Source organism: Pseudorca crassidens, chromosome 2, assembly GCF_039906515.1.
Source record: "Pseudorca crassidens isolate mPseCra1 chromosome 2, mPseCra1.hap1, whole genome shotgun sequence".
In the NCBI taxonomy this organism is placed as follows: domain Eukaryota; kingdom Metazoa; phylum Chordata; class Mammalia; order Artiodactyla; family Delphinidae; genus Pseudorca; species Pseudorca crassidens.
The window spans coordinates 159,410,317-159,425,926 of NC_090297.1; the positions used below are offsets into that span (position 1 = coordinate 159,410,317).

Consider the following 15,610-nt stretch of genomic DNA (forward strand, 5'->3'; position numbering starts at 1 on the left):
TGCTCAATAAATATTTGTGGAACTAATTCATTAATTATAGGTCACCCACCTATTACAAACAGTATTATTCTGCTATTTAAAAAATCATAAGGAAGTAAACTAGTAATGGAATCCATTAAGAACAAAACTTACCCTTCTAACTTCTTGTTGAAGGACATCCAAGAATCTGGGGTTGAGGGTAAATGTAAGTGACCCTCTTACACAGAATCTCACAAAGGGCACCCAAATGTTATAAGATATGACAAAATAACATACTCCTAGGAAGGGATGAGCTACCTGATAATTAACAGTCATGGAGATTGCCTCAATAGGTATGATACAGTGCAGTAGTTCTCAAATTTTAGAATCACCTCGAGGTGACATCAGAATCACCTAGAGGACTTGCTAAAACAGATCTCTGGGTCCTACCTCCAAAGTTTCTGATTCATTAGATCTGGGGCTAAGCCCCCGAATTTGCATTTCTAACAAGTTCCCAGGTGATGCTGATACTGCTGATCTGGGGACCACATTTAAGAAACATTGAAGTAGTGGCTTACATTCTATAAAGATTCTAGAGTGCCCACACCAGGCCCTAAGTGTTCAGTTCTACCATATGAGAGACAAAAAGCTCACAACTAAAAAGGTGGATTCAGTCTGGAGTCTGAATATAGTAGAAGGCAGGTACCTGCAAAGACTATTTATATCCTAGTGAGTAAGGCTATGCTTACTGAAGAGTGTCACTGTATATTTATTCAACATGGCAATCAGAGGTGCTCTCTTCCTGAAACATATACCTGAAATGAAATAGCCTTCCAATTGCTACATAGTCCTGATTCTACAAGGATGAATGACACTTGCATAAAAATCTGCGAAGTAGCTCTAGAGACTGTAAATTCTCAAGAGAAAATCTGAAGGACTCATAAACAAAAGTGGCATTTTCACAGGTTCTTCCAACTTAATGTTGGAGTTTGAGAAGGAAAGGGAGAATGTGGGTTATGAATGGCTGGCTACATACTTATAACTCAGGATGTGAGTTGAGTTTCTGGACATGACTGACATAGTAATCCGAGATGTCCTTGGCTAAAGATGAATTGTATTTCTCTTTCTGACTTACTTCACTCTCTATGACAGACTCTAGGTCCATCCACCTCACTACAAATAACTCAATTTTGTTTCTTTTTATGGCTGAGTAGTATTCCATTGTATATATGTGCCACATCTTCTTTATGCATTCATCTGTTCATGGACATTTAGGTTGCTTCCATGTCCTGGCTATTGTAATAGAAAAAAAAACACCATATGCTAACACATATATATGGAATCTAAAAAAAAAAAGGTTCTGAAAAACCTAGGGGCAGGACAGGAATAAAGATGCAGACATAAAGAATGGACTTGAGGACATGGAGAGGGAGAAGGGTAAGATGGGACTAAGTGAGAGAGTGGCATGGACATATATATACTACCAAATGTAAAATAGATAGCTAGTGGGAAGCAGCCACATAGCACAGGGAGATCAGCTCGGTGCTTTGTGACCATCTAGAGGGATAGGATAGGGAGGGTGGGAGGGAGACACAAGAGGGAGGAGATATGGGGATATATGTATATGTATAGCTGATTCACTTTATTATAAAGCAGAAACTAACACACAATTGTAAAGCAATTATACTCCAATAAAGATGTTAAAAAAAAAGAATTGTAATTCATGAGGTCAGGGCTGACGTGTTTTCTTAGAGGCTATATAACTTGATCAAGTGGGCTTTCAACTTAAAAAGAAAAGGGAAAAACACGATAATTGGAAAAAAAAAAGTCTGTTACTACAACAGGAAATATCAGGCATGACACAAAAATAGGAGCAACAATCAGTGGGAATCATCTTTCACATTAGGAAATAACTAGGTAGAAAGTTGGAAACAATATAAATATTCCCAGGTGCCTATACACAAAAAATACTTGTAATGATAGAAGATGAATGTGTCCTTATCAGCAATACATTGCTGTGAGGATATGTGTCCAGTTCCTGCACATATTTAGTATGTGCCACATATTCTTTCAATTAAGTTCATGGTTTCATGTATTAACTCACTTGGTAGAACAAGAAGTTCCCAGGCCCGTGTTGGCCTACGAGAAACTCCACCAACAAAAAAATAATAAGAAGAAGACATATCATGTTTTCAAGTTAGGGTACATCAAAAAATGATTGGTTGCCACACGTAGGGGGTGAAATGGGGGAAGGTGGTCAAGACGTACAAACTTACAGTCATAAAATGTCATCGGCGTGCAAGGTACAGCATGGTGACTGTAGTTAATAATACAGTATTGTATGTTTGAAAGTTGCTAAGAGAGCAGATCTTAGAAGTTCCCATCATAAGAAAAAAAATGTAACTATGTATGGTGATAGATGTTAACTAGACATATTGTGGTTATCATTTCACACTATATGCAAATATTGAATTATTACATTGTATACCTGAAATTAATATAATGTTATAGGTCAATTATATCTCAAAAATAAATAAACAAGTACTTACATACAAATAAAGGTAGAAATGAATTTTTTGATGTTCAAAAGAAAAAAATAATAATGATGAGTCTCTTACTTGTTTTTCATTAATGTACACCTAACATATTGCTTTATAAATGTGCCAGAGAGTGCAGTAGTAGAAAGGTAGACAAAGGGAAGAAATAATAGTAAATGTGATAAAGGAGAGAGAGAGAAGAATTATTTTGCAGTTTATCAAGACATACAGTAACACTTCACGAAATTGTAAAAAATCATTAAGAGTTTTAGGGATGGGCTTCCCTGGTGGCGCAGTGGTTGAGAGTCCGCCTGCCGATGCAGGGGACACGGGTTCGTGCCCCGGTCCGGGAGGATCCCACATGCCGCGGAGCGGCTGGGCTCGTGAGCCATGGCCGCTGGGCCTGCGCGTCCGGAGCCTGTGCTCCGCAATGGGGGAGGCCACAGCAGTGAGAGGCCCGCATACCGCAAAAAAAAAAAAAAAAAAAGAGTTTTAGGGATGGGACTTATAATTAAAATATAATTATGGAATGATTCACCTATGTAAAAGAAAATGACCTGTTAAGAAGGAAAGTAGAGGAATTTTCAGTGTGAAGGCAATATTCACCTTCAAAAAAAATTTTCAAACACGAGGGTAAATACTGGAGTATATATAAATACGGTAAAATGAGAGAGCTATAGAAGGGACTTCTATGTATACCAGATCCCATAGCCAAATAAGGGAACTATATGAACTGTCCTGATTATCTCCAAAACCAAGTAGAGTTAAGAAAGAATACAATATCTGCATATTGAAAAATGTCAAAATGTAGGGAGAATATGAAGGAAAGAACAAGAAGTAAATACCACTTGAATAAATGGGAGTTACTCACTCAAAAGCTATAGAAAGAATTGAGCCTCACTGAGAATACATGACAGACAAGCAAGACTTTAAGTAGGGTGTGAAAGCATACAGGACCTACAAGAATCCAGAAGAAATGCCATGTATTATTTTAGGATTTTATTTTATTACCTTAGCTTTAATAAAGTAACTTTAAAAATATATAGTGTTTATGCTTTTTAAAAAGGGAACAGGAGATAAATAAATGAGACCCACAGAGAGACAGTAGTGGTTATAGGGATAAATAAAAGTCTTAGGAGAAGATTTGACTACTGTATCCATACCTTATGATCAAAATAGTGTCTGTCCCAAAGTAAGCATCCTTGAAGGATTTTGTGGTTTTCAATTTAGGGAAATTAAATGCTTACAGATTCTCAACACCCTAATGTATTATTGTTTGCAAATAAATAAACACAGCATTTTCTTTCACTAAGCTTCACTTTTTATCAAACTTGAACCCAAGATAGCCTCTAAAAATACTATACTACACTAAAATGATAGAAGGGATAGGAATAACTATTATATCTCTAAATAATTTTCCAAAATAAATATATGAGTATATAATTTTGTATATTAAAGTCAGCTAATGACCTAAAGGTTTTTGTCTTTGTTTTCTACTCAGAACTATAAGCACTGTTTTTCTTATGCTATTGGAAAACCAGGAGACTTAAATCAACCATATGAGATTATCAACAAGTCTAACCGTAACCATTTAGTTTGGCCCTTGGACCATTCCGGAATGTATGTGTTTCGTGTGAAGATCCTGGATCCAAACTATAGGTGAATATAAATGTTCCATTATAATAGTTTTCGCCTTAGTTCCTAAAAATTAAATTTTTATTTTCTTGATTTAATTTGATACCACCCAGCTATCCAATTAAAGGCATACCTCATTTTATTATGCCTCACTTTATTGTGCTTCAATTTACAAACTGAAGGTTTGTAGCAACACTTTGTCAAGCAGGTTTGTCACAGCCGTTTTTCTAACAGCATTTGCTCAACTTCATGTCTCTGTGTCACATTTTAGTAATTCTTGCAATATTTCAAACCCTCCACCAGCAAAAAGATTATGATTTGTTGAAGGCTCTGGTGATGGTTAGCATTTTTTGAGAAATAAAGTATTTTTTAATTAAGGTATGCACAGTCTTTTTTTAGACATAATGCTATTGCACACTTAATAGACTATAGTATAGTGTAAAAATAACTTTTACACCCACTGGGAAAGCAAAATTTTGTGTGACTCACTTTATTGTGGTATTCATTTTATTGCGGTGGTTTGAAACTGAACCCACATCTCCAAGGTATGCCTGTCATATTTGTTTTTTCATTTTGGAGCAATCCTGTTAAACATTCTGTGGGAGTGGGAGATAAGATTTCATGTTAAACATTAATTAAATTAATCGATTCACAATTACATTCTGAGTACTTTACTATGTTTCATTGCTATGATAGATGCAAATAGAGCATAAGGATAATCTCAGCCTTTAAGATGCTTGTAATTAAACTGGTTGGGGAAGGAGGAGTGGAGGGTACACATAAAACCAAAGGAGGATAAATCAGAGCAAACACATGATATATTTTTCAAATATAATTATTTGTTTTATTGATAGGCATAATAATAATTCAGAGATGGGAAAAAATCAATGCTATCTTGAGCATCAGGAGAAAACTTCCGGAGAACAGGGAGCATTAAGAATTTATATTGCCAGAGAACTAAGATAGACCCTTGAGATGAAAGAAATCACACTAATAATGGAATGAAGCTGAATATTAACATATTGTCTATGGCTCATGGACTCATGAAAGAAAGTGGAAAATACCTTGAGTGAGGAAGGTAAAAAACAAAGGGTGCAGACTAATTCGAGGCAATTCATAATGTTGAATTCAATTTCAAACCATGTCCTAGAGAGCCTCTTTAGTATCTTTACTAGGGGAGTGTTGTGATGAGAGTATAGTTCTAGGAAAATTAGCCTGAGAATAAAGAATCTTATAAAAGGAAAATAAATTGCAGATAAATGAGAGGAGTGGAACTAACAAGACAAGTGTCAAAGGAAGCTCTGTTGGCAGGAGGAGTGGAAAGAAAGGAAAAAGTCTAATAAATATTTATCAGGAAAAGAGATATTATATTGATCTAGTGTGGCAAATGAAGGAAAAGAAGGAACTGATATGGTCTCAAGTTTTCTAGACTAGGTGATTAAAAATTATGGTATTTTCTTTGACCACAGTAGACACTGAGGTGGTTTTTCTTTGAGGTCTTTCTTTTTCTAAGAGTTCTGACTTTGCATTTGAGAGGACAATGACATATCTGAGTGAAGATGTCCTATAAACAGTTAAAAATTTTAATTTGGGCCTTGAGTTGGAGGGAATAGCTGATGATAAAGAGTTTTGAAAACACAAACGTGGGCATCTTCTATAGTGACTCCATGAGCACACATAAGTTAACTGACTTATGAGAAGAAAAGGGCTTTTAGGAGATACCCACAGTGAAGGAATTGAGGGTGATGAGAAAAGGAGCTGAGCAGAAAACTCCTCAAATAAAAGAAAAAATGAAGAGAAAGAAAAGTTCTATATTACCCAAGCAATCTACAGATTCAAAGCAATCCCTATCAAAATTCCAATGATATTTTTCACAGAAATAGAACAAACTATCCTGAAATGTGTATGGAACTGCAAAAGACCCCAAAAAGCCAAAGCAGTCTTAAGAAAGAAGACCAAATTTGGAAACGTCACACTCCCTGATTCCAAACTATATTGCAAAGCTGCAGTAATCAAAACAGTATGGTACTGACATAAAAACAGACACATAGATCAATGGAACAAAATAGAAATCCCTGGAAAGAAACTCACACATATACAGTCACTTAATTTATGACAAAAGAGCCAAGAATATATAGTAGGGAAAGGACATTCTCTTCAATAAATGGTGTTGGGAAAATTGGACAGCCACCTGTGAAAGATTGATACTGGACCACTATCTAACACCATACAAAAAATTAACCCAAATGGATTAAAAACTTGAACATAAGCCCTGAAACCATAAAATTCCTAGAAGAAAACATAGGTGGTAAGCTCCCTGATGTCAGTCTTTGCAGCAATTTGTTTTTATTTGACACCAAAAGCAAAGGCAACAAAAGCAAAAATAAACACATGGGACTACATCAAGCTAAAAAGCTCTACACAGCAAAGGAAACCATCAACAAAATGAAAAGGCAACCTACAGAATGGGAGAAAATATTTACAAATCATATAGCTGATAACAGGTTAATATCTAAATATATAAAGAACTCATACTACTCAATAGCAAAAAACAAAAAAAAAACACAAAACAATTTAAAAATGGGCCAAGGACCTGATTAGACATTTTTCCAAAGAAGACATACATGAAACGGGTACATAAAAGGGTGCCCAACATCAGTAATCATCAGAGAAATACAACTCAAAACCACCTGTTGGAATGGCTATTATCAAAAAGACAAGAGATAAGTGTTGATGAGGATGTGAAGAAAAGGGAACACTTGTGCACTGTTGGTGGGAATGTAAATTTATGCAGCTACTATGGAAAACAGTATGGAGGTTCCCCAAAATATTAAAAATAGAACTACCATATGATCCAACTATTCCAACCCTACATATTTATCTAAAGAAAACAAAAACACTAACTTAAAAAGATATATATACCCGCATGTTCATTGCAGCATTATTTACAATTGCCAGTATATGGAAATAACATAAGTGTCCAAGGATGGATGAATGGACAAAGAAAATGTGGTATGGAATATTATCTGGCCATAAAAAGAAGGAAATCTTACCACTTGAGATAATGTTGATGGACCTTGAGAACATTATGCTAGAGAGTCTACTTTGATTTGAGTCCTAATTTTGCCACTAGTAACATCTAGTCTTAAGCAAATTATTTGGTCTCTTTGAGCTTATTTACCTGTGAAATGAGTCAGTAATAGCTATCTTATAGTATCCTGAGGATTAAATGAAGAACCTGGGTAAAAATCCCTACCTTTGCTGGGCACATAGCAAGGACTCAATAAAACTAAGTTCTTTTCCTGTATCTTCTCCCACACGAAGATAGGTGAAATCATATTATTAATGTTTATTTAGTTACATCCTGTCTCATTCCAAGCAATATGCTAAATTACGAGAGATAAAATACCTAGGGATAAACCTACCTAAGGAGGCAAAAGACCTGTACTCTCAAAACTATAAGATATTGATGAAAGAAATCAAAGATGATACAAACAGATAGATATAGTGGGTTCTTGGATTGGAAGAGCCAATATTGTCAAAATGACTATACTACCCAAGACAATCTACAGATTCAATGCAATCCCTATCAAATTATCAATGGTATTTTTAACAGAATTAGAACAAAAAATTTTACAATTTGTGTGGAAACACAAAAGATCCGGATTAGCCAAAGCAATATTGAGAAAGAAAAATGGAGCTGGCAGAATCAGGCTCCCTGACTTCAGACTATACTACAAAGCTACAGTAATCAAGACAGTACGGTACTGGCGCACAAAAAGAGAACTATAGATCAGTGGAAAAGGATAGAAAGCCCAGAGGTAAACCAATACACCTATGGTCAACTAATCTATGACAAAGGAGGCAAAATATACAATGGAAAAAAGACAGTCTCTTCAATAAGTGGTGCTGGGAAAACTGGATAGTTACATGTAAAATAATGAAATTAGAACATTCTCTAACACCATACACAAAAATAAACCCAAAATAGATTAAAGAACTAAATGTAAGACTGGATACCGTAAAACTCCCAGAAGAAAACAGGAAGGGAGATTGGTTCAAGATGCCAGAGTAAAAGGACGTGCTCTCACTCCCTCTTGCAAGAGCACCGGAATCACAACTAACTGCTGAACAATCATCAACAGGAAGACACTGGAACTCACCAGAAAAGATATCCTACATCCAAAGACAAAGGAGAAGCCACAATGAGATGGTAGGAGGGGGCGCAATCACAATAAAATAAAATCCCATAACTGCTGGGTGGGTGACTCACAAACTGGAGAACATTCATATCACAGAAGTCCACCCACTGGAGTGAAGGTTCTGAGGCCCACGTCAGGCTTCCCAACCTGGGGGTTCCGGCAACAGGAGGAGGAATTCCTGGAGACCCAGACTTTGAAGTCTAGCGGGATTTGATTGCAGGACTTTGACAGGACTGGGAGAAACAGAGACTCCACTCTTGGAGGGCACACACAGAGCAGGACCCAGGGAAGGAGCAGTGACCCCATAGGAGACTGAGCCAGACCACCTGCTAGTGTTGGATGGTCTCCTGAATAGGTAGGGTGGTGGCTGTGTCTCACCATGAGGACAAGGACACTGGCAGCAGAAGTTCTGGGAAGTACTCCTTGGAGTGAGCCCTTCCAGATCCACCATTAGCCCCACCAAAGAGCCCGGATAAGCTCCAGTGTTGGGTTGCCTCAGGGCTAACAACCAACAGGGAGGGAACCCAGCCCCACCCATCAGCAGACAAGCAGATTAAAGTTTTACTGAGCTCTGCCCACCAGAGCAACATGCAGCTCTACCCACCACCAGTCCCTTCCATCAGGAAACTTGCACAAACCTCTTAGATGGCCTCATCCACCAGAGTGCAGACAGCAGAAGCAAGGAGAACTAGAATCCGGCAGCCCATGGAACAAAAACCACATTCACAGAAAGATAGACAAGATGAAAAGGTAGAGGGCTATGTATCAGATGAAGGAACAAGATAAAACCCCAGAAAAACAACTAAATGAAGTGGAGATAGGCAACCTTCCAGAAAAAAAATTCAGAATAATGAGAGTGAAGATGATCCAGGACCTCGGAAAAAGAATGGAGGCAAAGATCGAGAAGATGCAAGAAATGTTTAACAAAGACCTAGAATAATTAAAGAACAAACAAACAGAGATGAACAACACAATAACTGAAATGAAAAATACACTACAAGGAATCAATAGCAGAATAACTGAGGCAGAAGAACGGATAAGTGACCTGGAAGGCAGAATGGTGGAATTCACTGCTGCAGAACAGAATAAAGAAAAAAGAATGAAAAGAAATGAAGACAGCTTAAGAGACATCTGGGACATTAAACGCAACAACATTCGCATTATAGGGGTCCCAGAAGGAGAAGAGAGAGAGAAAGGACCTGAGAAAATATTTGAAGTGATTATAGTCGAAAACTTCCCTAACATGGGAAAGGAAATAGCCACCCAAGTCCAGGAAGTGCAGAGAGTCCAATACAGGATAAACCCAGGAGAAACACCCCAAGGCACATAGTAATCAAATTGGCAAAAATTAAAGACAAAGAAAAATTATTGAAAGCAGCAAGGGAAAAACGACAAATAACATACAAGGGCACTCCCATACGGTTAGCGGATTTTTCGGCAGAAACTCTACAAACCAGAAGGGGGTGGCATGACATATTTAAAGTGATGAAAAGGAAGAACCTACAACCAAGATTACTCTACCCGGCAAGGATCTCATTCAGATTTGATGGAGAAATCAAAAACTTTACAGACAAGCAAAAGCTAAGAGAATTCAGCAACACCAAACAAACTCTACAAAAAAATGCTAAAAGAACTTCTCTAAGTGAGAAACACAAGAGAAGATAAGGGCCTACAAAAACAAACCCAAAACAATTAAGAAAATTGTCATAGGAACATACATATCGATAATTACCTTAAACGTGAATGGATTACGTGCTCCAACCAAAAACACAGGTTTGCTGAATGGATACAAAAACAAGACCCATACATATGCTGTCTACAAGAGACCCACTTCAGACCTAGGGACACATACAGACTGAAAGTGAGGGGATGGAAAAAGATATTCCATGCCAATGGAAATCAAAAGAAAGCTGGAGTAGCAATTCTCATATCAGACAAAATAGACTTTAAAATAAAGACTATTACAGGAGACATAGAAGGACACTACATAATGATCAAGGGATCAATCCAAAAAGAAGATATAACAATTGTAATTATTTATGCACCCAAAAAAGGAGCACCTCGATACATAAGGCAAATGCTAACAGCCGTAAAAGTGGAAATCGATAGTAACACAAATATAGTAGGGGAATTTAGCACCCCACTTTCACCAATGGACAGATCATCCAAAATGAAAATAAATCAGGAAACACAAGCTTTAAACCAAACATTAAACAGGATGAACTTAACTGACATTTATAGGACATTCCATCCCAAAATAACAGAATACACTGTCTTCTTAAGTGCGCACAGAACATTCTCCAGGATAGATCACACCTTGGCACACAAATCAAGCCTCAGTAAATTTAAGAAAATTGAAATCATATGAAGCATCTTTTCTGACGACAGCGCCATGAGATTAGAAATCAATTACAGGGAAAAAATGTAAAAAAAACAAAAACATGGAGGCTAAACAATAGGTTACTAAAAAGCCAAGAGATCACTGGAGAAATCAAAGAAGAAATCAAAAAATACCTGGAGACAAATGACAATGATCACGTCATGATCCAAAACCTATGGGATGCAGGTTCCTTTACACCTAAAGGAACTAGAGAAAGAAGAACAAATAAAACCCAAAGTCAGCAGAAGGAAAGAGATCATAAAGATCAGAGCAAAAATAAATGAAATAGAAACAAAGAAAACAATAGGAAAGATCCATAAAACTAAAAGCTGGTTCTTTGAGAAGATAAGCAAAATTGATAAACCATTAGCCAGACTCATCAAGAAAAAGAGGGAGAGAACTCAAATCAATAAAATTAGACATGAAAAAGGAGAAGTTACAACAGACACCGCAGAAATACAAAGCATCGTAAGAGACTACTACAAGCAACTCTATGCCAATAAAATGGACAACCTGGAAGAAACGGACAAATTCTTAGAAAGGTATAACCTTCCAAGACTGAACCAGGAGGAAATAGAAAATATGAACAGACCAATCACAAGTAATGAAATTGAAACTGTGATTAAAAATCTTCCAACAGGGCATCCCTGGTGGCGCAGTGGTTGAGAGTCCGCCTGCCGATGCAGGGGACACGGATTCGTGCCCCGGTCCAGGAAGATCCCGCATGCCACAGAGCGGCTAGGCCCATGACCCATGGCTGCTGAGCCTGCGTATCTGGAGCCTGTGCACCACAACAGCAGAGGTCACAACAGTGAGAGGCCCGCGTACCATAAAAAAAAAAAAAAAAAAAGATACTACAAAAAAAATTACAGACCAATATCACTGATGAATATAAATGCAAAAATCCTCAACAAAATACTAGCAAACAGAATCCAATAACACATTAAAAGGATCATACACCATGATCATGTGGGATTTATCCCAGGGATGCAAAGATTCTTCAATATTCGTAAATCAATCAATGTGATACACCATATTAACAAATTGAAGAAGAAAAACCATATGATCATCTCAATAGATGCAGAAAAAGCTTTTGACAAAATTCAACACCCATTTATGATAAAAACTCTCCAGAAGGTGGGCATAGAGGGAACTTACCTCAACATAATAAAGGCCATATATGACAAACCCACAGCAAACATCATTCTCAATGGTGAAAAACTGAAAGCATTTCCTCTAAGATCTGGAACAAGGCAAGGATGTCCACTCTCACTACTATTATTCAATATTGTTTAGGAAGTCCTAGCCATGGCAGTCAGAGAAGAAAAAGAAATAAAAGGAATACAAATTGGAAAAGAAGTAAAACTGTCACTGTTTGCAGATGACATGATACTATACATAGAGAATCCTAAAAATGCCACCAGAAAACCACTAGAGCTAATCAATGAATTTGGTAAAGTAGCAGGATACAAAATTAATGCACAGAAATCTCTTGCATTCTTATACACTAATGATGAAAAATCTGAAAGAGAAATTAAGGAAACACTCGCATTTACCATTGTAACAAAAAAATAAAATACCTAGGAATAAACCGACCTAGGGAGACAAAAGACCTATATGCAGAAAACTGTAAGACACTGATGAAAGAAATTAAAGATGATACAAACAGATGGAGAGATATACCATGTTCTTGGATTGGAAAAATCAATATTGTGAAAATGACTATACTACCCAAAGCAATCTACAGATTCAATGCAATCCCTATCAAATTACCAGTGGCATTTTTTACAGAACTAGAACAAAAAATCTTAAAATTTGTGTGAGACACAAACGACCCCGAATAGCCAAAGCAGTCTTGAGGGAAGAAAACCGAGCTGGAGGAATCAGACTCCCTGACTTCCGACTATACTACAAAGTGACAGTAATCAAGACAATACGGTACTGGCACAAAAACAGAAATATAGATCAATGGAACAGGATAGAAAGCCCAGAGATAAACCCACACACCTATGGTCAACTAATCTATGACAAAGGAGGCAAGGATATACAATAGAGAAAAGACAGTCTCTTCAATAAGTGGTGCTGGGAAAACTGGACATCTACATGTAAAAGAATGAAATTAGAACACTCCCTAACACCATACACAAAAATAAACTCAAAATAGATTAAAGACCTAAATGTAAGACAAGATACTATAAAACTCTTAGAGGAAAACATAGGAAGAACACTCTTTGACATAAATCACAGCAAGATCTTTTTTGATCCACCTCCTAAAGTAATGGAAATAAAAACAAAAATAAACAAATGGGACCTAATGAAATGTACAAGCTTTTGCAAAGCAAAGGTAACTACAAACAAGACAAAAAGACAACCCTCAGAATGGGAGAAAATATTTGCAAATGAATCAATGGACAAAGGATTAATCTCCAAAATATATAAACAGATCATGCAGCTCAATATTAAAAAAACAAACAACCCAATCAAAAAATGTTAAAAAAAAATAACCAAAGACCTAAATAGACACTTCTCCAAAGAAGACATACAGATGGGCAAGAGGCACATGAAAAGCTGCTCAGCATCACTAATTATTAGAGAAATGCAAATCAAAACTACAATGAGGTATCACCTCACACCAGTTAGAATGGGTATCATCAGAAAATCTACAAACAACAAATGCTGGAGAGGGTGTGGAGAAAAGGGGACCCTCTTGCAATGTTGGTGGGAATGTAAATTGATACAGCCACTATGGAGAACAGTATGGAGGTTCCTTAAAAAATTAAAAATAGAATTACCATATGACCCAGCAATCCCACTACTGGACATATACCTAGAGAAAACCATAATTCAAAAAGACACATGCACCCCAATGTTCATTGCCACACTATGTACAATAGCCAGGTCATGCAAACAACCTAATGTCCATCAACAGAAGAATGGATAAAGAAGATGTGGTATATATATACAATGGAATATTACTCAGCCATAAAAAGGAACAAAATTAGGCCATTTGTAGAGATGTGGATGCATCTAGAGACTGTCATACAGAGTGAAGAAAGTCAGAAAGAGAAAAACAAATATCGTATATTAACACATATATGTGGAACCTAGAAAAATGGTACAGATCAATGGTTTGCAGGGCAGAAATTGAGACACAGATGTAGAGAACAAACATATGGACACGAAGCGGGGAAAGCCACGGTGGGGGGGGGTGGGATGAACTGGGAGATTGGGATTGACATGTATACACTAATGTGTATAAAATGGATAACTAATAAGAACCTGCTATATAAAAAAATAAATAAAATTCAAAAAAAAAGAAAACATAGGCAGAACACTCTTTGACATAAATCACAGCAATATGTTTTTGGATCATCTCCTAGAATAATAGAAATAAAAACAAAAATAAGCAAATAGGGCCTAATTAAACTTAAAAGCTTTTGCATAGCAAAAGAAACCATAGACGAAATGAAAAGACAACTTACAGACTGGGAGAAAATACCTGCAAACAATGCTACCAACAAGGCATTAATTTCCAAAGTATACAAACAGCTCATATAGTTCAATATCAAAAAACAACCCAATCAAAAAATGAGCAGAAGATCTCAATAGACATTTCTCCAACGAAGACATACAGATGGTGAATAAGCATGTGAAAAAAATGTTCAACATCACTAATTATCAGAGAAATGTGAATCAAAACTACACTGATGTATCACCTCACACTGGTTAGAATGGCCATCATCAAAAAGTCTACAAATAACAATGCTGGAGAGGGTCTGGAGAAAAGGGAACGCTCTTGCACTGTTGGTGGGAATGTAAATTGGTAGAGCCACTATGGAGAACAGTATGGAGGTTTCTTTAAAAACTAAAAATAGAGTTACCATATGATCAAGGGATTCCACTCAGGGGCATATCTGGAGAAAACTGTAATTTGGAAAGACACATGTGCCCTAATCGCACTGCAGCACTATTTAAAATAGCCAAGACATGGAAGCAACTTAAATGTTTATTGACAGATGAATGGATAAAGATGTTATATCCATTTGCAGCAACATGGATGGACCTAGAGATTATCATACTAAGTGAAGTAAGCCAGACAGAGAAAGAAAAATATCATATTGATACCACTTATATGTGGAATCAAAAAAAAAGGAAAGAAAGAAAAGATAAATATGAACATATTTACAACATAGAAATAGACTCACAGACATAGAAAACAAATTTATGGTTACCAAAGGGGAAAGAGCCAGGAGGGATAAATTAAGAGGTTGGGATTAGCATATACAGACAACTATATACAAAATAGATAACCAACAACCAACCTATAGTTTAGCACAAGGAACTATACTAGATATTTTATAATAATCTATAAGGGAAAAGAATCTGAAAAAGAATAGATATATGTATAACTGAATCACTTTGTTTTACACTGAAATTAACACAACCTTGAAAATCAGCTATACTGTACTTCAAGTTTAAAAAAAGACTCAAAAAAAAAGCTAATGAAATTAGTGAAATTGTCCACTTAACGGAACAAAATTCTTAGCAAGTCTTCTTTGATGTCAGTCTACCAACCATGATTTTGCAGTGAAATTATCAGCAGAACAAAGAAGGGAGTATATATTTAAATATAGTAATTTTCTTAATTATAAAGGCCTTTGACTTATAAATATATCAAATTCTTCATAGACTAACCAACTTGATAGTTTGTCATATAGATGTGATTTAAATGAAATTACATAATTCATCATTAATAACTCTCATTCCTTACTCTATAGTGGAGATTTTTCTCTGTAAAATGGGAGGTAATTTCTCTGTAAAATGGGAGGTAATCAGTTTGATAAAAATTTCTTATAGTAATAATAAAATTATTAACTATCTCGAAAGAAAAAATAAAA

At 36.3% G+C, this 15,610-nt stretch overlaps 1 protein-coding gene across 1 annotated transcript in view; it reads left to right on the forward strand.

Annotated features, from left to right (window-relative positions):
- Nucleotides 1-15,610, forward strand: part of CATSPERE (catsper channel auxiliary subunit epsilon) — a 259,066-nt gene that overhangs the window by 236,485 nt on the left and 6,971 nt on the right. The window contains exon 21 of the mRNA XM_067729520.1: nt 3,997-4,154. Coding sequence (XP_067585621.1) covers nt 3,997-4,154 — 158 coding nt within the window. The remainder of the gene's footprint in view (nt 1-3,996; nt 4,155-15,610) is intronic.